Consider the following 27207-nt stretch of genomic DNA (forward strand, 5'->3'; position numbering starts at 1 on the left):
AATAGATTATTAAACAGTGCAGACGTTCAAGCAAAAGCCAATAACCCCAAAAATTACAGCTTTGAGTTAAATATGCCATTTGAAGCGTAAAATTACGTTCTTTAATAGGCAAACGTCACCAAGTTAAGATAGTTAGAAAAAAGTTGCTTAAATCCGAATTATTTGTTTTTTACAATATTCATTTTCAATGTCTTTAAATAAAAAATAATTTTAACTTTAAAACCACAACAACATAATCATAATTTCTAATATTTCCTTCATTAACTCTCGTAGCTTGCATTGTCCAGATTATAAACTAGCAAAAGTCACGTAACCAAATTTTAGCCACCTTTCCTCATTAAAAACCTTCTAGATATTTAAAAATGTAACAGAAGGAAAAAAGTTACGACTGGAATTCATTGAAAGGCGTTCATGCATTATATGGTATGTATAAAACCCCCAAAACACAAAAATATGCCTTTTCCTTGGTCTCTGAACATTCAAATCGTGATTTCTCAAAATTGTGTTTTTTGGATTGGTGACTTTTAGCTAAACGGCGGCTATATGTATTAATTTATTTCAAAATATCTCGTATTTTGCTAAACGTAACACGACGTTACAGCACCGTTTGCTGAGGGATTTTTTAGCACATTTGTTAAAGAGTTAAAACACGTTATTGTCTGGTTTTCCTAACATACATTAATATGCACTTAATATTTAAATATGTTATGAGGATTTTGATCGCTTACCACTCCTCCGCAGAACGATAACGCCGCCGTGTCTCCTCTGTAGTGGCACGCACCGTCCTGCACGGGGCCGACCAGCGGCTCCGTGCGGTTGGCCCAGCGTCGCACGAGCAGGAAGTGCGGGTCCAGTAGGGCGGGGGCGCGCCGCAGGCGGATCCCCAGCGGGCCGTGCAGGGCCGAGTGCACGGTGGCGACCCGCACGAGGGCGCCCGGCACGGGGGAGCGCCGCGCCCGGGCGTGGGCGTGCGCGTGCAGCCGGACGGCTCCAAGGGAAACGTGTTCATCTAGGAAGGAAAAATCATTACCTCAATCGAAATTTTCAAAAGACACAAATGATTTTGTTTTTTTATAATCACAACATAATTCACCAAGTAGTATTGATTAAATATAAAGAGACATCTTATAGTGACACAACCAGCCCTGTGCCTGTGAATTTGTTAGGATTAGTCATAATCAGGATTATCACCATAAAACATAACACTCGTTCAGGAGTTTAGGAACGTATTTTTTGCCCCGAAAATTTAGTGAAAAGTTAAAATATAAAACTTAGAGTAACAAAACTACAACAAATAAATAAATATATCTTTAAACATATATATATTTGCCTTTAAGGTGACACGCCATTAAAATTATCTAAAAAAACAAATATTTGCGCTGTGCTTTACCAAAAAAAATCGATGAGCCATTTTCAACGAGTTATAACAAATTTTAGTTCAATACTTAGGCTTTACTGAGATCCCAGATACCTAAGCTTAGTCTAAATTTGAAATGGCGTAATCTGTCGGTCTAAAAGTAATTATATTATAGTTATATAAAACTTTCAAGTATATTTTTTAATGGAAATACCTATAAAAAAGATTGTTTTTATCTAATATATCATTTAATTTTTTTTATTATTGCGCGATTACTGTAAAAACATTCGTTTTAAAATGGCAAAATCGATAACAATTAGGGCAGGTCTGACGGTTATAAAAAGTCAATAAGATATTGTTTTAAATGGATTATTACAACCAGAATTAACTTCTTTAAAAAAAAAAAAGAATACAATTCTATTAAAAAAGGTTTCAACAAAAGTATTTCAATATATTTTTTTTAAGTATTACCGAAGGCATAATTTTAAGTAGAAATAAAGAAAGATGTCATAAAAATTTATGTGATTTAAAATTCTTATATTTCTTTTCAAAAACAAAAAAATAAGATTTTGCCGCAACCACTTTTATGTTATTTTTTTTAATTATTACATCAAATTTTTGTTCAATACTTAGTCTTTATTGAGATCCCAAATACCTAAGCTTAGTCTAAATTTGAAATGGCGTAATCTGCCGGTCTAGAAGTAATTTGATTTTAGTTACATAAAACTTTTAAGTATATTTTTTAACATAAATACCTCTAAAAAAATATTGTTTTAATCTAATTTATGTTTTTTTAATTTTTTTATTACTGCACGATTAAAAAAAAACATTCGTTTTAAAATGGCAAAATCGTATGATTTTCTAATTTTGCGTTCGTTTTACCCGACTACAGCCTTAACTCTAAGAAAATGGGAATCAAATAGTAATAGAGCGAGGTTCGAATATTGGACCTCTGATCCAGAAGTTCGTGACGTCAGTCACGTGACCACAACCCGGTTCAAATAAAAATAATAAAAAAAAACTTTTTCATTTTGTAGATTCCTCATTTTCACCGCAATTTTTATGAATAAAAAACAAGTTTATTTGATATTCTGATTGTTCGTGATTTATGTCAAGATTTAAAATCAAGATTAGATATGGCATAATGTTTTACACGAGAAGATTGTTGCTCTAAGTTTATTAAATTATTATCATCGGTAGGTAAGGTATGACATGATTACATCGTGTATTTAGATAAAAAATAAATGTAACGTTATGTAAGAAGCAATGTGACATAATGTTCGGAGATGCGTTGCATTGCAAGCTCCCTCTTTGTATACGAAATTACAAATTTGCACGAAAGTATAAATATTTTTTACGAAATAACAGCATGGCCCCTTCACGTTTTTTTTACTAACATTTTCAAATTATATTTCGATGGGAGCGGTATTATTATTTTTTCCGTGTGGCGCGGCGTTTTGTAAAATTTCTACAGAGAAAATACGTATGTTTTGAATTACCTGAAAACGAGACGCGTCCTATGGGCAAAACAATATACAAACGACACGTTCGGTCCATTAAAATCTTTAATAAACCTTGTCTTATATGTGAGTGACCGAACGTTTCCAAATTGAACACTCTAGTGTGACTACTAACATAAACGATATTCGTATGTTTTACTTGGTTCACCGATAGGTACTCACTTAATATTCGGGTTCACTGCAGGCACTACGATACCGTGCCATACGTAATATTTGTTAGAAGTTAATTCAGCGAGCATGACCTGTGACGTCAAAATGATGCGACGCCACGTACGAGCCGTTTTGTATGTGATCGTTTTTAAACCCGAAAATAATAAGTGAAAACTTTATTCAAGCATTGAAACAAAACTGTTTTTGTCAAATAGGTTATGTTCAGTATACGGCATTTATGTATATATTTTTCCTGGTCGATTACCTTTCTTTCCCATCCTTCACTTGACCCATCCTTATGGTACCTATTTTACATCAAGATAGAAGAAATACAAAATTAGAAGATTTTCGATTTGGAACATAACAAACAACATTTTTGACATTACTAAAGATTACATACAAATTTTTGGATTTGTCGCGCATCGTAAAGGTTATCATAAATCGTAACATAATGTATAGTGAATTTCAACATCCAGTGCCCAAAATTGAAGAACATCCTCATCGTATCAAAGGTAGGTCCATTTCCGCGTTCCTTTCCTTTCTTCAAATAATTCCAACCTTTTACAAAACTGAATGAAATTCGTTTTTAGCTACCGTCCGCTTTTCGTTAGCAGGTTATGTTCTTGTCTACTCGTTAAATTGAACTGTTACGTTGCCGGGGAATAAACGTGTCAGTGTGTAATGTTCATTACGTATCTCTACATTGCATAGGAATATTTTTTTCATAAATTGATAGCATGAATTTTCAGATACCTTTAGGAGCAATGTTAATATTTTTTACATTAGTTTTTTGAAAAAAAAAAATGCTTACGTCAAAGTAAAACAACGTTTTTGTACATTTTTATCTCATTTTCCAACAAACAGAAAAATAGTGTGTTTTAAATTTACGTGACGTTCTGTTAAACGGAGGATCGTGTAAATGGAGGGAAGTCTGGTTAAGAATTCGTCTTTATGGTTCCGTTATCTGCCCAAAGCAGTTAGAGTGATTAGATACCATTGCAGACACGGAAATAAGCATTGTTCCATCATGACGGTCGTTCGTCAACCAGAAAGCATCTATACTGGCTTACAAATAAAGATCTATGGACACGATTCAGCGAATTCGCCATGAAAAGTTAAGCCTCCGTGACCTATTGAAATAAATCAGGTAACGGAGTGAAATGTTGACTAATGAATCAAATTGACGAGTAATATCTTCTGGTGATGGAACACAGAAAATGATTATGAGAACCGGTACAAGGGTGAACGATGCACTAAAATCAAGATTAGGTACGTAATTAGGTAGATATTTTAGTTTTGCATTTAAAAAAAGTGGTCATTACTAAAGAACGTAGGTACTTGATTATTTATTGAAATTAAAATGCTGTTTCTCCAAGACACTGTCAGTAGAGAAACTCAATCTACGGCCAATTTCACATGTATCGTCCAAATCCACACGGCACGGTAAAATTACGGTGGGTTCGTATTATTTATTTAGTTTCTACTCCCAGTTAAACATTTTGCAGAAGAAAATCGAGTGGAGATTGGCCGGCGTCATAGTGTAATGGTTAATGCATTTATTTTATTTTATTTTATTTTATTTGGGATTTTTACAGCTATTACATGAACAAAATAAGTAGAAAAATATTAACAATGCTAGAGCCAATTTCAAAAATCCACTGTAAATCTAATGCCACATAATATATAAGAAAAGAGTTTGCGTAATTGTATGTGTGTGACGTTTGTATTCATGTGTATGTGAATGTGTGTATGCGTGAATGAATGAGGGAGACGGTACATGTGCGTGTGGGAATGAATGAGGGAGAGGGTGCGTGTGTGTGGGTGCGTAAGTATAAATATAAATTACCGTCATTAAATAAACAAAATAATTATAATACGATAAAAATCAATCTACCTTATGTTATTTTATCGTGCTGGGTTGATTTTTGCTGTGGTGCGAAAACGGCCCATTAAAGTCAACTGTGGCAAATAAGGTTTTGTCGTGGCAGGCGAAATTAGCAGTTCACAAAAGAATCCTTGTGCTGACCCATATCCGTGGAAGAAAAGTATGGGCTTGGAAAGATAAGGATAAAAGTAGGCTAAATGCTTTAAAAATGAATGAATGAATTGGGTTGTGGTTACGTGGCTAGTGTCTCGGACTCACGGCTCAAAGGTCCGTGGTTCAAATCCCACTCTATCTCAACTTGATTCCCATTTTTTAATAGTGAGTTATTTGCAACTCATTGAAAATGGCCCTAAAAATGTATAAAAATTTGATCCCACAGGTATGAATGACAAAATCCGTGCATAATGTGAAGCTGAGATAAGCATCATCAACAAAATCTATATGTCGAGAGAATGGGCTGCGAAAAAATGGCTGAAAAGTACAATGCCAATGTTGATGGATGCAGAAAACGAAAAAGAGAGAGAAAGACATGGCATAATCAAACCTGACGAATACTTAAGGATGAAAATGCGAAAAATCGGAAGAATCTACGTTCGTGCATGGGAAGATTTGTAAACCTACAGTTACCGAGGTCTGTACATGGGCGTTTTATCCTCTTTGTCTACCACTAAAAGGAAATAGAGTAATGGTTTGTTAAGTGCTATAGCGTCATATTTCTCGCTTATATTCTTAATTATTTTTGTAGTTTTATTGATTTGATAAGATTTTATGAAATTCGTACATCATAGTTTTCCATAAAATATTTTTCTGCACAGTTATAATCCGTCAATAAAGAAAACTCGCTGACGTGTATGTGTATGATGATATCATTCAGTTATGAATTAACCATGGTTTAATTGTAACACGCAGTTTGCTCAATAATTAGCTCTAGTTTCATTGATTTTTTGCTGGGCTGTTCTATGTCAAACCTTTGTCAATATTTTCTTGTCTTGTGGCTTGTCAATATCAAACCTTTGGCATTATTTTCTAAAGTTTTAATCTTATTTTTTATTAGACTGATGTGTTGGTGGTTATGTAGTAATTACAATTTTATAATTTTTAATATAGGTGATGCTTTCTAAAGCTAAAATGTAACGGATCCTGCAAAACTCTGCTCCAGAATATCTAAAAGAACTACCTTCGAGATAAACTGGCTGACGAGCAGTTTTACGATTAGATCAACTACATTTAAGGCGATGGAAAAGTTATTATACTTGTACGTAAACAGCGCACTAATTTGCGCGTATATAAAACGCGTATTTGCGGTCGTAAGCCTAATGACATATAATGATCTCCTAGCAGAAGTGCGAACCTGTAAGAGTGGAGAGATATTTCGGAAAAAAATTAAAATCCACCAAAATTATTTGAATGAATCCATAGCATGTGATGATAAAAACGCCCCTTGGGGTATTATATTAGAAAAATGGAGCTATACAAGTTATCTGTAATAATAAAAACGTCATCATCATTCCCTTTCGGCACCTAATGGTGCATTAGGCACTGCATTAGTACACCAATAATAATTAAAACAACAACTAATAATATAATGTAATATAATGTACTCGTTTTGTCATCAAACTTCGATGAATCAAGTTTTCAAATCGTGTCAAATCGTTGAATAATTTATTAATTTTTACAACATTAATTACGAAATTCTTATCTGGAACGTTATTGAATGGTTGTAAACAAAAAAATCATAAATCCTAATTATTATAAATATAAAAAAGCAACATGAAAAATAACGTTTAAAAATATAAAAATTTGGCTGTCTATTTAGTTTCCAATATTAAGGTTTTATTTCCGAGTGTCTGGGCGGGTGAAAACTATAGTTCTGTGTGTAAAATAGACCCAGAATCTTGGACGAGTGTTTTTGACTCAATGAGGAAGTTCAGTGGTTTTTTAAAAAAAAAATATTTGTTAGACTGTTAAACTAAGTCAATTAAAAAAATTAAAAAAAATACATATCGTATTATCGGCGCTACGATTTTTCAAAGTTTTGTATTTCTGAAATAACTCCGCGTGTAACGTCAGAGGTTCATTTCCGCTTATTCTCATTCAGTTCTTCCCATTGGTCCAGAAGCGACAAGCATACCGGAAATCTTCCATAGCTCTCAGATCATAGGTCGATTCACATGAACCAGTGACGTCATTTAAAGTAGTGCGTTTTTATCAAAATATTTTTTATTATTTTTTCTGTACATTTTCAAGAAACTTTTCAGTACAATTTCTGTTGTAATATGCTATGTTAAAATGACAGTTGAAATTTATTTTTTCCAGTTGGCTTGTAGTACTCCAATTGTGACGTGGCAATGCACTCTATATCCCAGAACACTTAACCCATTAATGTACAATGTAATCTATAGATAAATGTTCAAACTTGAACATCACTCGCAATAGTGGTTTCGAACGTGAATTACAAACACCATGGATGCGAATGGACGAGTATTGAGGATGGTGCAAAACTTAACCAATTCGTTAATTAGAAAGATGACGTACAGAATGGCAGTAAAAAATGGTAAAGAGGCTTAAGGTACATACGTACGATAAAACTAGGTCTGAAAGTATATCGTGGCAGAAATTTATTTAAGATACTGTAAGAAACAAAATGTTTATTGGAAATAAATAAAAGCGAAGAAAATGGCATTTAAATTCATGAGTAATTTTCGTGCATTTCCATGTTTTTTTTATTTTAAAAATTTATTTTTTATTAATACAAATACATATAATAACGTATGCCAAACTCTATGAGGCCAAGGGCCCTGTGTTGAGTTGGGATACAACATAATAGAAAGTGGAAGCATGTACATAATTAAATAAAAGCCAAAATAAAAATGAAATATTATCACATAAACATACATATATTTCAATAAACATCTGGGCAACACGCTTAATAGTATAAAAATCTATGCAATATCTCGCAGCAGTCTCCTGCAATGGTCTCTTCCCTTAGACAAAATCCAGACTTGTACACTTTCTCTGAAAATGGCTTTCGTTTTGGAGAACATAATATGTTCATCCAGGACGTTAAACGATTTTGAGGCCACAAAAGAGAAATTCTTATTTGGCAGCATGATGCAAACAAGAATTGTAATGTTGAACAATGACGCATGATATAATACCACCCTTAGAATTGATGACACAATTTCAGCCATAAAAAGTCTAAAAAATTGAAAACATCCCGGAAGTCCCAAATCCCCAATGGGAATTTCGGTAATTTTTCGAATATAGAATTAAAAATATAGCACTTAATTCTTTTCACATTTATATTTAGTAAAAATACAACTAACGAAATATGGCATTAGTTTCGCATTCTAACCTGGTCTGTGTAGTACCTATCTGTTATACAGCGCGTTAACTCTTCAAGTGACCTTACATTTCCATAAAGCAGAAATATTAGTCTGCACAAGGGCAATACTCAGTTTCTCCACACTCGATTGGTTTTGAAAATAGGAAACGTTAATCCGTTTTGCAACTCAAGCCATTCTATATTATCAATTCCAAAAATATTACGTTGACAATGGGTATTGTATTCAAATAATGTATTATTTTATCCGACCATTGCGGAACAGTTCGCACGATGGCGGTTTCACGCGAAAATTATATATCGATATGTGACGTCCGACGCCATTTAATTTTTTTTTCGGATGAATGACATTGGGGGCGCCATTTAGGTTCAAATAAGTTTGAATTTGACACGAAACGCCGCGATCGCGGGGTTATTGTGCAGCTTGTGACACACCGTGATATATTTTTTGTTTAGAAGCTACGTACTTATATAATAATTCATATCATTATAATCCTTAACAAAAATAATGAATAAAGAAAAGTATTAGGCTCGAAAAGTGCTCAAAGACTTAATCGACGTCGTTCTTTTAAATTTATAGTAACAGGGGCCAATTAGAAAATTTGTAATTTGCATAAAATTACATAGTTACATGCCTTGGGAATAAGAGATCCATTACTCTCATTTATTAAATCGTATTTTACTGGTAGGAAACAAAATGGTCGGATAAATAACTATTTATCAACAAGTGTTGATATTACATCTGGTGTACCTCAGGGTGCTCATTTGGCACCCCTGCTTTTCAATTTGTTTATTAATGATGTTGCTAAATCATTCTCTTACTCTCACTTTTGGCTCTTCGTGGACGACAACAAAATTCTCAAAATAATTCAAACTTTACAAGACTGTTTTCTTCTTCAATCAGACATTAACTCTTTTAACCAATGGTGTAAAGTCAACAAATTAGAACTAAATATTAAAACATGCAAAATAATGTCATTTCATAGAACAAAACTACCTATTAGGAAACTCCAAAATTGATGTAGAGATTAAGGAGTTGTTTTGGACTATAAACTGACATAAACGAGCATATAGATAATACAGTAAATAAATCACTGAAATTACTTGGCTTTAACAGAATATCCTCTGATTTTACTAATGTCCGTACAATAAAACTCTTTATTGCTCAACTGTTCGCCCTCTTCCAGAATATACCTCCGTAGTCTGGTCTCCATTCTATGTCAATCGCATAAATCACATTGAATCAGTCCAACATCGCTTGCTTCGAAAAGTAGCGTGGATGCTTGGACTAGAGAAAGGTAATTATTCTTATGCTGATATAGAGTCAATGTTAAATATTTCTAGTCTACCAAAACGTAGAACTAATATTGACTCCATATATATGTTCGGCATACTAAATGGTATAATCGATGTTCTATCATTACTGGGACAAGTAAAATTTAATACTGCGACTCGTAGGTTGAGAAACAATGAAGTAGTGTTAATTCTCCAATGACCCGTCTTTGTCGTATTGTTAACTCAAGACAAGATCTGAACTTTTTTGGTTTGGGTTTACAACGATTTGAACGAGCACTAAATAAATAGTCCAGATCTTGTCTCGATGTCCCTTATGTTTGTCAATGCTTCTTTTCTTTTTTTTAATGTTTTAAACTACTCTTTAATTGTAATATTTAAACCCTATAAATTGTTTACGTGGACAATGTGCGTTAATGAATAAATAAATAAAATAACAAAAGCATTTAATGCTATCTGCATTGGTACATAATATGTATTATCATCACGGTATGAAGTAAAATCGATGTTTATGTATGAAAATGTGTACATTTGTAAGAAAATTTTAAGGGCCTACGTTGGTATCTTGTAATTAAACATGTTTAGAAAAAAAATGTATTCATATTTTATGAACTTAGAAATAAATGAGCTTAATCAGAGTTGACGAGAAATCTGCGTGGAGGTTACAACAAATATATGTCTGTATCCGCGAATTAACCATAACCACAGTATAACGTAATAGCAGGTCACCAAAACATTGTAATTGAGCATCTATTTTGACGGATTTAACCATACAATTTCGTTATGAAATTTGAAGTCATTCACTCCATTTATTAAATGAATAAAATTCAACGAGTTTATACAAATAATCTATTGAAATTAAAAAAAATTAAGCATATTGGCCCAGTTGCGATTTCAACTAGATAATATGTGGTTGATGAGGTGTCTGAACATTACTTTGCTTTAATTGAATTCAGTAGTCACCAATTCGAAAGCATTCGTCCAGGGCTCTGGTTCAATTTCACGAATGTATTCTTCATCCGAATAGACAGTAGACAGTGTGTAGTGATCACTTAAACCAGCCAACGACATATCATAAGCCCTAAACGCTTTTACATACTTCAATATTTCTTTCACAAAAATGTCTTTCCTCCCTGTAGCAATAACAGTTTTGTTAGCAATAGTGGATATCTATAACCCTGGACAAGTGTTTTTGAAACGGTGGCCGCTCTCAGAAAAAATCCTAAATAAGGGAATCTAGTGTAGATAAGTCCGCCCCTTTGTGTATTGGTTTACGCGTTTGCCTAACATTCTTGAAGTCCTGGGTTAAATTCCTGGCAGGATGAACGTAAAATATGGATTTTTAAATATTTTTTTACGCCAAGGTTTTCATTGCTCCTGGACTGGCACCTGAACGTAAAACTGATCACCTTACCTTCATGTAACAAATTATTTCATTACACTGCATTTGGTTTACCAATGCAGTGCTCTATGGCTCCACTGGGTGTTGAAAGGGGTAAATTACAACACACAAGAAAACAGAAAAAAAAGCAAAAAATTATACACGTAAGAAAAAAATAAATACTTAGGATAAAATTTATTTATGTTAACTTTCAACTAAAAAAATCATTTGGGTAGGGCAAAGTTAATGAATTTTTAAATACAATTCTTATAAAAAGATCTATACATAAACGGTATTTATATAGATTTATTTAATAGTTAGTAAATAAAATTGTTTCAAAAACTTACAATTTCTGTCATCTCCTACAAAGTGTGACCATTCTTCTTCTGAAAGTAATTCTTTCAGTGATGCTCGATTTAACTGAAAATAAAGAAAAAAACCTCCATAAATATTTGTAACGCGAATTCCGTGAAAGCAAAGCCATTAAACAATGAATATGTTGTAATTCATGTTCATATTAGAGATGATGAAATATATTAAATAGTTATTCTTCCGAAACAGCTAAAAAAGTTTCGCAAAAATATAAACTGTTATTTTAAAACACTTATTTAAATACTATCTTTAGACACAATAGAAACTATTAGCGTAAATAAATGTTTCAGGATATATGAAACTGTTTCTTAAATAACAGTTTAGAGAGCAGAGTGGCCTGTAAAAAGTAACATTTTAACAATCTTTTATGAAACAGTTCCAGCTGTTGTTTAAAGTCCTTTTTTTGCAAATGCTGCTCGAAACTGTTATTAAGAAACTGTTTCACAAAATGGTTCTTTTAAATAACCGAAACGCACATCTCTAGTTTTAATATTAGGTATTAATAATTTTTAAAAAAAGAAAAATGTTGGTAATTCGCATTTCGCAAGACAGTTATATTTGAATAATGCGTAACCTTTTTTTTATTTGAATTTTTATGTTGTAATAATTCTTAAGCCCCGAATTCTTTGTGTAACTTTTCGCTACCTAGTACCTATATAAAGGGCTTTTTGAAACTATTCGAATAAAACATTATTGTAACAGAGAGGGAAAACATTTTTGAGAAGAAAACATAAAAGTCTAAACATTTACAGGACTTATGACCTGTCATTGGCTGGTTTGAGTGCCACGAGTAATACTTGTTGAATTTTATGAAGTAAAACAGCTGGAACCTTTATTAATGTGGGTAACACCCAAATACCCTTTTTTCAATTTTTATAGTTGGTTTTATATCAGTTAGGTGAATCAAAAGTACGCCCAAATGTTTGTAGTTAAGGTTAGCTTTCACCCGCTATATGCATTAAATTTATATTTGAAACAAGGAATATTTTTGTGTTTTTTTTCAATATTTTTTATTTCCCTTTTAAATTACTTTTAAGAAATAACATATTATCTTTTACGGAATATTTTATTTTTTCTTTCTTATGTTATACAAAAATATTATAACTGTCCATTATTTACTATAGGAGCAAAAATTCATGAACATTTTCTTGTATACCCACGAACAGCCCATACCTTTGTGGGATTTTTTTGTTTACTATTTTTCCATTAATATGTATTTCATTGATATGTAATTATGCTTTATTTTTTTAATACTCTGTTTTATTATTATGTTTATTGTAAAAAAAAAAAAATAAAAACAAAAAAAAAACACAAAAAACAGTGTTTTTTATTGATGTAATAACTTATATTTACATATAAGTTATTAATTAAAAAATATTCTGTACACTTCCACTTATTTATTTTGACCAATTAGTGCTTTCACCCTCTAATGAGCATCTTCAGACTGGTCTAGTCTAGACCAGTCTGACTAGACCAGTCTGACTAGACCAGTCTGACTAGACCAGTATATGTACATATAAGTTATTACATCATTACAATGGAATGCCATCAAGAATTCTCTATAGATAATTTAAATGAAATAAGTGTTTTTTATGTTAAATAAAATAACTACGTTTATCTAATAGTTTGTGCAAATAGTGATTTCATACAAACTTAACACGTTGTTGTATTATAAAATTACTTTAATCAATTACCATTTATCAAAATAAAATTTAAATGATTAATTTATTGATTTTTGAACAGTAACAAAATCCACAACTCTCACATAGACACACAAATAACAATATAACCAGTAATCCTGAACTGTCAGAGCATGCGGATTATAAAAATTACAAGGATTAAACATCCATATTTCTTAAATTCTTCCATCTGTTGATTTTAGTGAAGTTAATGAGCTGATACCTTTATTGTTGTGAAGAAAATCATTTGATTGAAATATTTTACATACCAAGCAACCCTAAAAATTATTTTCCAATAAACCAACTGCAGTCTGATTCTAAGTTCGCGATAATTTAACACGAGCTTTTGTTAACAGATGTGCTATTTTGAACCACTCTCGTGGCACGAGAAACCAGTTTTTCTCGTGTATTTTGTATGTAAATACACGAAATAATACGGCCACGGGAGCGTTAACTTGCGATAGCACGGACTCAGAATCAGATCGCTGCAGCTGGTCCAAGAAGAAGTTTAAAAATCTCCAAAGAAATCAATTAAATGTTTTCCATCTATTTTGTAATTTGTTAGAAAAATAATTATAAATCTAGCTTCGAAGTTTACGATTTCATGTTTAAGTAATGACTTTAAAAAATTGTGAATGCGTCTAAGTTTCAATAAATAAACATTAAAACTTGCCCGCCTAATTAAGTGTTTACCTGGCGCTGAAGTAATAAAGTCCGTTCCAAATAACATTAACGATAATTATTTATCTTTTGATTTATCTACACGTGCAATAAAAACTGACCAATAAGTGGACTCGTTGATGTCAGAAATGTATTTTACAACGCTACAGTTATGTTGGGTGGGTTCTGAAATGTGCAATATGTCAGATTTCTGCGCAGATAAAAAACCAACAAATTTAGCATTTGTTTAGAAAAAACACAAAAACTCAACAAATTATGAATTGAAATTAAACCGATTCGTATGTTTTTGGCGTTTAATTAGCATGAAAACGGTGAGGTTGTTTGAGAAATAAAATATAATGATGAGGGCCCGCCCCTTCACTGCACATAATGTTCGTCATCTCTGTTGTAATATGTTAAGCTTAAAAATAATTTATTTATCTTAATTTACAATCATACTTACACACAGGCTGGCTAAATGTCAAATGAAAATCCTCACTTTGGTGTAGTAATTTTTTTTCTCTTATCCGTAGACTATGGGGTTTCTTATGAAAATCACAATTTTTTTACAAATTAAAAAAAAATTATAAATGTAATTTATGTCAATTTTTTTGGTTGTTTTTTTAGGTATGTGCGAAACCAGCAGGAAGACCCATGGTCTTTACATCGGTTTACGGGGAAGTAGAGAAAGTCTTTTGCTGTTCAGAATAGTTTTATAGGTAATATTTTTCACTTAGCCCGACAGCCAGCGTCAGCATAGACTGTTTTACCTCCCGACTTCCAGAACCAACCTGCCTCTGGTCATGCCGATAGGAAGATCAGTCAGGCAGCTGAACATGATCACTTTAGAGATACATCTTTCACATCAGAAAAACTATGTTTAAGAGGCAAATACTCTTACTTTTGGAGAATATTGTGCATTCATAATACCGAACCACTGCTCAAGGGTGTCTGGTCTGATATATTGTCCCAATTTAAGGCTTTAAATATTTAGTTTTATTTCCCATCTTATTTTGGTCCAATAATAATAAATTGTTATGGCATAAGGCGCTAAATAAATACATATAACTGCTTATCACTTTAACTTTCTAATGAAGAAAATGTAGTAAGTTTGCATAATATAGGAAATAAACTGATATGGTTTGTAATCGATTCCATGACCAAGAAATCAAAGAAATATTATCCAGGTAGTATTTGTTTTTCAGCATTAATTTCATTTGCGGTTAAATATTTCGATAAATATTACTTAATATTCGTATGTAACCGCTTACCAACTTTTCTATGTCTACCGGTTTCGAGACATACCCATTTTAACGTCAGTACACTCATTACACTAACATCCAAATCCCACTATACCTATACACCTTTACCATAGTAATTGCACAAAAATATAAAACCAATGTGCTATTAGAAGGGAACACCAATGCGCGCTGAGCACATGCTAGTTTTTATACAAAACTATAAATATGAACATTTTGCAGACATAAATAGTTTATTTTAAAAATAAATATTATAGTTTTTATGATTTACCTAAATGTTAAAATTTTAATGAGTTATAAATGACTCATTATTAGAAAAGGAAAACCAAATTGTGGTAGAGTCAGTAGAGATCAAGTCAAAGAAGAAATCGTATGCTAGAATTACCACATTGTAAAACGAAGCTAGCACAGAGACATGTATCTTTTACAGGCCCAAAAATTGTTAATTCTTTTTTAACTGATAATATTTCATTCATCCCAAGATTCTAAAATTTTCTTCCTTTAAAAATCAAGCACTATCCTGGATTCAAACTAAAGATATTGACTCTTTTTTTTATGATGTATTTTGTTGCTCTTTAATAAAAGGAATATCTTTATGTGTTTTTGTATTTTTTATTTCCTTTTTTAATTATTATAAAATAAAAAAGTATTATGTATTTTCTTTTCTCTTTCTTATATAACACAATAAATATTATACCTGTTTATTTATTATAGAAGCAAAAAATTCATAAACATTTTTTGTATACTCACAAATAGGCCATGCCTTTGTGAGATTTTTGTTTACTATTTTCACTGTTAATATGTATTTCACTGCAATGTAATTTTCTTAAATACTTTGTTTTACCTCTTATGTTTATTTTAAAAATACAAAAATGTATAATAATTAATAAAATTAAACAAATAACAAAGGCAATTGCCCACAAATTGAAAAGCCATCTATAACGCACTTGCAATGTGTACTATATACGTCATTGGTTATTATTACTACTAGTGTTTATAACCAACTGGATCTTGCACAGGCTGTGTTATCAAACCAGCGAAATGCATTGACATATTTATACGCATAGACATGCCCTGAGCCCTCAAACATTATGACACTCAACTCATGCCCAACGCTCAGTCACGCCCGACGCGTATTTAGTTGTTCTTCGACCGCCAGCCAGGTGTGACGTTTAGAATAGAATCCAAAATGCTTGCGTGTATCATGAAAGCGTGTAAAAAATATTTCAAGTTAACATTGTAAAAAGGATTGTGTAACATTTTATTGGAAAATATTTGTTCATGAGCGGTTAACAAAGCTTAAAACAATTAATATTCAAATATAAATATAATTTTTTGTAAACTTCAAAGTACACCTAGTCGCGGAATTGTGATGCTCTTCTTACTTACAGGGCTGCATAGATAGGAATACGTTTTTGAAATATGATAAATGTAAATTAATATTATTTTTGCATTCCCTAAAATCCAGTGAAAAGAAATAAATAGAAAGACACTAAAGAATCTGATTGGGGCCCACCAAAGAATGTTAATTGTAAACTGTTAAAAAACAAACTTTTTATATGCCAAAAACGAGTATCCTCCAATTTTTGGTAGCATTTGCACAATAGGGAAATATCACATACTAAGAATACCAGTGAAAATATACGAAAGGGATTTAGAATAATTAATTGTATTTTCAAAATCAATATGGATATCGTGAGAAAATGTTTTCATTTTAAAATTTTTAAAAATAATTTTAAAAATACGTCGATAGAAAAACGCGACCTGTTTGGAATTGATAGTTGTGACGTCAAGATTCGTGACAATGTTGTGAACAAATTTGAATCGTCAGGAATAAATAAACATGAATAGTGACGTACTAGGGGCGAGTCCAATGTAATGACCGTTTTCGCGGGAATTCAAAATTACAAATTTAAAAATATTTTTTATGCTAGATACTAATACGTAACAATTTATTTTTTTACTGGACAGTATTTCATAGACCTTTATTACTTTTAAAATGTTTGAAAAAAAGTTATATTTTCCTATTGTTGAATGCAGCCCTGGTATATAAACAGGGTATGTTTTCGTGTCACTACTTTATAAAAATATTTTACTCTTTAGGGCGCGTCTATGCATTAATATGTCAATGGCGAAATGTCATAACATGCTCCATAAAAAGCGTACTTGATTTCCCTATCGTAATGAGTGTTATGTAAGTATAGTACGTTCCCAGGTAATGACATATGCCAATGAATAATGCACGGCGCGATGATAATAATAATGTAAACTATAGCAATCAGATTTTCAACAATGCTATCAAATGTTGGACGTGTGAAAATTAGTTCCAGTGAGAGGTTTTGTGATATAATGTCGCCAGGTCCAAGCAAAAGTTGGGAACTAGGCATTTTTGTAAAGAAATTTAATGAGATTTTTACCAACTAACTTTGTGTTATTGCCCAAAGCAACAGCTAGATAAACTCGAAATTTTCGTTTTTTACACACGCAGATATGTTAGTAAATTAAGTAAACGTTTTTTTAAATAATAAAATACTGAAGTTAAATAGTTAACCTATGTGAAAAGATAGTATATTATATTATTAATAATCTTCTTCAAATAACTTAATTCAGTCAGACCTTTTGCAAATCTCAAACTCAGATTATCTTAGAATACGTTCTTTAGACTGTTGCTTTAGGCTGGCGATATTTATTTATACATCAACGGTTCAAAGAACCTTTTACAAAAAATAATCATTTACAGAAATAATCACAGCAGTGCACAATAAACATGTATTACATAGTATGAAATAATAGAATAATTAAAGCTAAAAAATTTAGTGAAGATATAATACAAAAAACAAAAAGTAAAAAAGAAACATAACATCTCTAAATAAAATATAACAATATGCCATGAGAAAATCTTATGTTCTAAATATAAATATAACAGTAAAGTTGAGAATAACTAGATAATAATAATTAAAAAAAGAATATAACATTAGTATTTTAAAAAATATAAGTTTTTTAAGCAATAAAAAAAAAAACTTAACTTTTATTTAGTGAAATCATCATCATCAGTTGGTTGGAAGAAGTTGCCGTATGGCAATAAATCCACCAATGTACAATTTAAATTATGTGTGTAACATGTTAAATAAAGAAATAAAAAATCACGTACTCCAGGAAACAAAGTTAAATTAGTATTATATTTGAAAATAAATCTTGTATTTTCCTAATGAATAACGAGTGAGAATTCGTTTTAATTCATGAACAAAATTTGTATTATAATATGGAATTTGTAATATAATAATAATATAACCACTTGTCGACTTTTCTATGTCTACCATGTCTACTGGTTTCGACACGTTGTATAGTGGATCTGCATATTGGTTTAGTTGATGTCCTGACGAAGAGACGGGTACATCTCAAAACCGGTAAACATAATTATTTTTATTCAAATTAATAAATAATAAAATTGATTCTCCTAACCTAATCGAAAGACTTCCATTCCGTGTGCCATCTAGACCGACAAAACAAAATCTTCTATTTTACACAGAAAACGCGTCAACAAACTATTTTAAACAGTCTACAATACCTAGAATATGCGACCAATATAACAATAGATTTACCGAGGCTGATATTTTTTGTGACAATGTATGTAAATTTAGGTCAAAAATCATAGAAATTTTGAAAGAAGCGGATATTTAACTTTATTTTTATATCCATATTTTATCATTTCGTTTATTTAACATTTATTATATTTAACATAATTAAAATTATTGTATTAAGTGTAAACATTTTTTTTGGTGTGTTCATGAGTGTCCTACACTAATATACAAAGAAATTTACAATATTTGTGTACATACTGTTTGTTTACCCAATAAAATAAATGAATAAATTACATATCTGATGGGTAATTTACAATTAGTCTCAACTTTTGAAGTCCGCGACTTAGGTGTCGTTTTCGATCAAAAAATCCAAAAAAATTCTTAAGGCATATAAATTTTAAACTTAAAACAAATTTCAACAAATTTAAAAACATTAAATTTGTTGAAACTTACCGATCGAAAAAAAATTATAGACATATTCAAATTATCCAAAATTGTAAATTCAATATGGGATCTTCCAGAACTTTTATCTCTCATCAACTTCAGGGTGCCTGGAAGAATTACTGAAAGGTACCACCGTTTTGTACCAACAATTCATGGACAGTGTATATTTGTAATGCTATATTAAATAGATTCCAGGAACTCGGCAATAGTTATTCCCACGTACCGGATATATTTAGTGTAGGATATTGTTCTTTTTTTTTTTTTTTTTATAAAAAGAAATATTTGCGTTCTTATGATTTACCCAAATATTTAATTTTGAGGGCCATTTTCAACGAGTTGTAAATAACTCACTATTAGAAAATGGAATCAAGTTGGGGTAGAGTGGGATTCGAACCACGGACCTTTGGTCCGTGAGTCCGAGACACTAGCCACAGGACCACAACCCGATTTCAAAAATTTTATTATCGAGCAAACCTAATGAACCCTTTCAAAGATGGTAAATGGGAATTAATCCTTATAACTGTTATATGAAACAGTGCTTTATGATTTTCCTGTTATTTTACTTTACTTTACTTTTTTTTTTTTTTTTTTGCACCACAACAGGCCAGGAGGCCTAATTACAGTGGTGAATTACATCACAGAGCACCCAGGCTTGAGAAAAATCACATTTTTAATTTTTGTGTTCTCACCGGGAATCGAACCCGGAACCTTCCGAGCGTGAATCAAGCGTCTTGACCACTACACCACGGAGGCCGCCACGTTATATAAGCACGTTAAAATATTTTATTATTTTTTTGTTTTTTACATTTATTTTGAATTGTTTTAAACTTCTACTGAATGCATAATACAATTTTTAGGTTTGATTTTTGTTTCCAATACCCGTATGCAGAGACAAAACTTAAGGTGAGGAAAGTACATTCTAATTTCAAATGCAGAGAATAACCCAAAGGTGAAGACAATAGAATGTACTTTCCTCACCTTAAGGTTTGTCCCTGCATACGGGTATAAATCTTAGTAATGTATGTTTTTTTAAAAAATAATCAAACCAAATATTAACAAATTACAACAGGGATGGAGATTACCTAAGAAAATGGAAAATGAAAGTCTAGGCATGTACAGGGCTTATGACCTGTCATTGGCTGGTTTAAGTGGCCACTTTGCACACTGTGTAACATTCACTATTTTGCCTATGTTAAAACATTCATATTTCTTCATTTATTCCATTTGTTGATTTTAGTGAAGTTAAAGAGCTGAAACCTTTATTGTTGTGAAGAGATCCATCTGACTGAATAATTTCACATACTAGGCAACGCCTGAAAACAACTTTCCATTTTTTAAACTTCTTCTTGGACCAGTTGGTTTTATTACAATATTTGAGTTTGTCCAAATGGTGAATGTTATACAGTGTGTAAAGTGGCGACTTAAAGCAGCCAATGACGGGTCATAAGCCCTGTAAATGCCTAGACTTTCATATTTCCTTTTCTAAGGTATTCTCCATCCCTGTTGTAATTTTATGACTTAATGACTCCCGAGGGGGTGAAATCCAGTCTTTTGTCTACAAACATTTGGACAAACTCAAATATTGTAATAAACCAAATATGTTTATATTACACATTTTGTAAAATGCAATTTTACTGTACCTATATGTTAAAAAAATAAAATTACAAATAGTCGGTAAGTGGTTAAGTACAAATATTTAAAAACATTTAATAAAATATTTGACCGCAAAGTTAATGCTTCAAATATTAATAAAAAATAAAAAATAAAAAATATTTATGTTCGAAGCATTAACTTTGTGGTTAAACACTTTAATTGATGTTAGTAAATATTAGTATTAAAACACTTACCGACTTTTATGTCTGCCGGGTTTCGAGACGTGCCCGTCTCTTCGTCAGGTCACTCACTACACCAACATGCAAATTCTTAAAAACACTTTGACCTTTACCATCACCGTAGTATACATAGTATTTACGAAAAAATACATAAATTACTTGCAGAGTTAAAAGGGATGCAAATGTGGTGTTTCCACGAGATTATCTTTTTCAGAGTTTTCGCCTGATAGTAGCGATCGAGTCGAAAACACACGTCCAGGGTACACCCAGAACTGGATTCCTCATTACGCCCTGACACCGGATACTTCAATTTACATAAATGTTCGTCATGCTTATAAAAAATAAATGATAATGAACTTCTAATCGTTTATGCAAATCAATTTTTTTCTTAAACCGGTTTTTATTGGATGTATTTTTAGATGTATTTCCATGCAAATATTCCGTCCATTTAGTTTTTTACTGTTTTTATGTATAAGATCTAGTTCATTGATAATATATTAAATACGCTTTCTTTCAAATTAATGTTTTTTTTAAAGTTGGTCTTAAAACAATAATAAAGCTACAAAAAACAACATAGAAATTTTAAAATGAAATTTCTTAAAATGTTTTAAGTATGTTCAAATCTCAGTAGACAAGACTACTAGATTTTTAAATCTCTTGGATTTTTATTAAATGTGCTGGTATGGGGGGATATAATATAATGACACTATCACATATTGTGACTATTTAAATTAGTTAACTTAGTAGATATAAATTAATATCTAGATAATATATCAACGCAGTCGATAGAATCATTATAAAATATAGGTTTCTAAAATATACGGGGGTTATGACCTGTCATCAGTGATCACTTTAAAAAGTGTGACATTCATTGAATTCATAAGGCACTGCATTGGTACATCAATGCAGAATATCTTAATCACATGTGACATACAGATAAGGTCAACACGGTGATCAGTCATACGCTTCAGGGACATTGAAATATTGCTCTGAAAACCACTTCTTAAGCGGAGATTTTATACCGAACTTGTCAAGAGTCAAACCACCTCAAGCATAGTACGCGAACGCGCCAACCATTACTTGACTTGTTTGTATAAAATCATTTTTGCATTTCATGTTTTGCATTTGTATCCACACAGTGTCTCGATGAATATTTGGCATTTGTACGGATGTTGGGCCACCAGGAACTTGCCGATGTAAATGTGCCTACGACAGTAGCTTGTTACTTGACCGAATGTCTACACGATGTGAGCTGTACTAATAATATTGTATTGTTTTTATTTACTTACTTTTATTTATCTGTGTGGATTTAAGTATGAATACATATTATCTTATGTATATTTTTTAGGCACTATAAGTATATATTAAATCATGTAAATGAATGCCTCAACACGGGTTGTGCCCAGTGAGATATTTATATTTAAAACAAAAGTGTTATGTAAAACGGAAAATGAAAAAAAATAAAATAATTACACTACAAGGCGGAGTTATCTCCACTCGATTTCCTTTTTTCGGATGTTTACTTAGTTAATCATAGTCGAAAAAAAGTGTCCTGGGGTTGTATTCCAAACGCTCTCGAGGCTGTATTAACTCTCGTATTTACATACAAAATACACGAGAAATACTGCTTTCTCGTGCCGCGAGAGCGGTTCAGAATAGCATCCCTGCTGGTTCTGTTTTATAAAACTGTATTTTACATATGCCCGAACACTCCTAAACAAAACGGTGTAATTATCTTTGCTATGTTCAAAAAGGGAGAAAACAAATGTCAATTAAAATATGTACACAATATTTATGAGCAAGGAATTCTTCAACATTGTTGATAAATTAATGTGTTCACTTCTAAAAGTAGATCAACATTATAAAAGGTCTTTACCAGGCGTTGAAATTACATTTATCTCTGCATTATAAATGGTACGTTGCGTTGTATTGTGAGTGTAGAAAATTAGGTTAAGTTGAGAGAGTTAACATTTAAAACGAGAGAGTTCAAGATGAAGGATTTTAATGTGGTGTTTAAGAATGAAAGTTAAACCTAAGAATTTGAATTAATCGCCTTGGATAACTCAATTTAGTATGACTTATAATTGACGTTTCGTTTATTGGATTGCATACAAAAAAACGTAATAATAAAACGCATTTAGCACGCCTTTTAGGATGAACAAAAAATTATTGAAAACTAGGATCAATTGGTTTTACTCGCAATAAATAATTTAGATTATAATACCAAGGTATCTGAATACAAATAATGGATTGAGGTTTAAAACTTTTATATTATATGGGGAATGCATATTTTATTTTTTTTAAAATTTGATTTGATCAAGCCTTTTTCCTAAAAATATCATACGGGTTGCAGTATTTTTGCAAATGCCATCTTTAAAAAAATATACTCAGGTGTCTTTTATGTATTCAAAAATTTCCAACGTAATTGTTAAACTCGTTAAAAATTTCTATATGTAAAACAAATAATAATTTGCAAATATTTAACAGTTTGGAGATACAGCTCTTCAAAATAAGCATTTTTTTTTAAAAACGAGATAAGTTTGATCTTAGGATTTAACATAGATAATCTAGGTATACTAAATGACTCAAACCCGATTTTTGGCGTGTTGATGGGTGATAGTATATTAAATTACGGCAGGAAAATACAGCGGAATAATCCTATCCTTAATTATTCGACCAAGAACTTGATAAAAAAAAATGTATTTATCCTATAACATTTGACCCCTCAGAAATGACCCTAATGACCCCTCAGAAAAAAAAAATATATTCAATTACTATAATATAATTTTAAATGCTTTATGTTTACTGTTTTCGGAAAAATAATTTTACATTAAAGATACCAGTCTCGAGGAGGTTTCGAAAGCAATGAAACTAGTCACCAGTACTAAAAATATGTGGATTTCATAATTAATTCTTTAAAAAATGCTTCTTTATTTGATTTTATTCATTATAATAATAAAAATACTTCTTTCGCCGTGACCGACGCCGTCAGACTGGTGGGAGACTAAACAAATTTCTATGTTACATATAAGTGCAAGCAGGGGTTGTAAATCATGATTTTATATAATAATGTAAATAAAAGAATTTAAATTTAAATTTATTTTATTGTAAATAATGATTTCATATAATTATGTAAATAAAATATTTTTTTTTTACATAATTATAAAAAAATATGATTTACAACCCCTGCTTGCACATGTATATAACAAAGAAATTTGTCTAGTCTCCCACCAGTCTGACGATGTCAGTCACGACAAAACCCGGTCACTGGTAAAAAAATTATAAATAAAAGTGGAATAAAACTATAAAGAATTTTAATTATTATAATTAAAATGCAGTTCCACCAAGAAATGTCAGTAGAAAAACTCAAAGATTTTATTCATGTTTATTTTACAATATTTGTGATTTTTTTTTTGCTTCGTTTTTTCAATTCCTTTTGATTATTGTAAGACGCATTCTAAGGAAATATGTAAAGGAATACGGGCTAATTTATGTTTTGTTTTAAATGTGTCTATGTAAGATGCGAGTGTCGTTGGTTATTAAAATTAAAATAAATCTATTCGACCAATCTCACTATAATTTTAGTGTACAGATTTATCCGCCCCCATTTTTTGAAACATATACAAATTGTCAACTGCAATAGTTCACAATTTGAATATATAACAGTAACTATTTACAACGGACATACAATTAGAATCTGGGTGTATAATGAATGCAAGTATCATGTGCTTTGTTAAGTACCTACTTTATTCTCTACAAATTAATTAGCCGACGCCACAGTTGACTGCACTGTCATTTTTATCAACTGCATATAAACTCACCTGCATGCAACCGTTAAATAGTCTGTCAGTGTAATAAAAAATGTTATTTTAACCTAAATTAAAACCTTTGAGATTTTCACAAAAAACGGTGGTGTAACTTTTTTGAGCTAATAATAATCTGCATTATGAAATAATATGATTTCTGAGATGGTTTGGTCATGTAGAATGAATGGCTGCCGAAAGAATGGTAGAATAGATGTGTATATGGCGAGAATGAACGGTAATGTAAGACGACCAAGGATGATTTGGCATGATCCGATAAACCAAAATCTTAAGCCTGGTCATGTTAAAAATTATCAAGGGCAAAATTAGAGACTGACTTTTCGATCGGAGTTTATATTTTCTTTTATTTTTCTTTTCTTTCTTTTCATGGTCATATCATACCATATATATGTGCGATAAACTTTTTTATAATTAAACAAGGAATGGCCCACGATCGGACGCTGATGTCTTTGTGGGCATTATTTCCAATTCATGTTATAGCTTAATTTTAAAATGTATTTTTCTTAAGTGTATTTTTGTAATTATATTTGTATGTAAATTAAGATATGTATGAAAAAATAAACAAATAAAAAATATAAAATAATGTTATAAAAATGTAATATTTGTAAATATAGATATATACAGGGCAGGAATATAAATATGTAATATTGACATGATATTTATATATGCGTATATATATATATGTTCATATATATATGTATGTGTATGTGTATATATGTATGTATGGATATGTATGTGTGCATGTACGGGTATAGATAAAGATATAGATAAAGATATGGATATAGATATAGATTTGTAAAAAATTCATGTTTTTTAAAAAAGGCTTGGTGCCTATTAATTATGTACACACTTCTGTTTTAAATTTTCGTATTCCGGTTTTGTATTTATTTATTTTTTATCTTTTAATTGCGATATCATATAATTTTTTTGCATTTTTCTAAATATTATTTGAAAACATAAATTGTACGTATTTTTTTTACGCTCCTTATATGTAAGTTAGTAGTAATTATTATTATACAACTATGTAGTGTTAGCATATGTTTTTATGTTAAGGATCTTTACCGACAAGTCATATTAATTGGCTTGGTGAGTCCTGTAAAGAAAATAAATTTAATATGTTATAAAAAAATAATACAAATCTAATATTGTATGCAAATAAAAAAATGACAAAAGCAGACACAACCGAAGGGCAGGTATGACAAGATTTATGAACGTGGAAGAAGCTAAGAATGTTTGTCAGGATAGATATGTGTGGCGATTCATCTACTTACTCTCTACCTACCCCAACGGGGAAATGTAACAACAACAAAACATCACGCCGTCACACCGTTTCCCCGTAAGGGTAGGCAGAGAGAATAGAAAGACAAATCCTCTGTCTTTGCATACTTCATACATCTTCTCATGAATGCGCGCCGATTATTCCGACTTTTAACATGTCCATCTTTAAGTATTTGTTGAATTTGGCCATGCCATGTCTTTCTCGGTCTTCCTCTATTTCTGCATCATTCAACATTCGTATCGTAAATATTTTTAGCCGTTCTTTCGCTGTCCATAAGATCGAATATACACTTGCACGTCGACTTTCTTTTGTAACATATTTAGTTTGTTTAAATTTTCTTTATTTGATTAATGCAAAAATTAATAAATCAGTTAATAAATGGACCAGTTGCTTTTAATTGGGTAAAAACTATTTTCAATAGGTGAGTTTTCCTCTTTTTGCTTTCTCTTCTTGAATAAATCAGTTCGCCATTGTTCCCAGTAGAATGCATTCAATTATCACTTTTTGTGCTCTTTTTGCATTGAAAACCTAAGACTACTACTTTCTAGAATATACTAGGTACCTATTTTTCGTAAAAAAATGCACAGAAAAAAGTGTCTGGTCTTATTAACCTGTCAGCAGTTTAAATTCACCTGATATAAATTTTGAGAGTTAACATATTTGTCAAACAGTTAAACAATGCATAGATAACGTATTAAAATTATATTAACGTTTATATTGAAAATAAATATTTTATCAATCTGATTACGTCAATTATGATTTCAATTAGGTTTTTGTATTATTTTTTATTGATTTTAATGATTATACTATTTTGTATTCTTAATTATGTATGTAAATAAATTTTTATAATTTGTATTAGAAAATATTTTTATTTGATTATTTTTTATGTTATCTTCTTTAAAATGTAATTTTGTATTGTTTTATTCTTTATTATTTATTCTTTATTTTTCTGAATTGTTATTCTTTTGCATCAGAGGTTATTGTAATTTAATTTATTTTACTAAGTTCTTTTTATTCTTGTTAATTATTATGACTTAACTCGGGCACGGCCCAAAAAGCTTTAATAAGTTCATGAACCTGTAAACGAGTGTAATTTTGAAAGAATAAACAAATCAAACATATTTTGTGCATGTCTGAATCTACATGTTTAAATACAGGCAAAGTGGTGGTAAGTGGCCACTAAAACCAAGTTCATAAGCTCCATAAATGAAAACAGTTTTTAATCTTTAAAACCCACCTAAATGTACATAATATTTTGAACCTACAAATCTATATATATGTTTGATGTTTAAAAGCTACCTAAACAGACACAATATTTTAAAACTTGGTTTATGTTTAATGATTAAAA

The 27207-nt window shown here is 30.9% G+C and overlaps 1 protein-coding gene across 1 annotated transcript in view; it reads right to left on the reverse strand.

Moving 5' to 3' along the window:
• The window catches only part of LOC148282830 (A disintegrin and metalloproteinase with thrombospondin motifs adt-1-like), a 103475-nt gene that overhangs the window by 18351 nt on the left and 57917 nt on the right, over positions 1–27207 (reverse strand). The window contains exons 2-3 of the mRNA XM_088224516.1: positions 11277–11349; positions 729–1009 (exon numbers count right to left, since the gene is read on the reverse strand). Coding sequence (XP_088080642.1) covers positions 729–1009; positions 11277–11349 — 354 coding nt within the window. The remainder of the gene's footprint in view (positions 1–728; positions 1010–11276; positions 11350–27207) is intronic.

Source organism: Micrasema longulum, unplaced genomic scaffold (assembly GCF_059751315.1).
Source record: "Micrasema longulum isolate JH-2025_06_02 unplaced genomic scaffold, ASM5975131v1 h1tg000287l, whole genome shotgun sequence".
NCBI lineage: Eukaryota > Metazoa > Arthropoda > Insecta > Trichoptera > Brachycentridae > Micrasema > Micrasema longulum.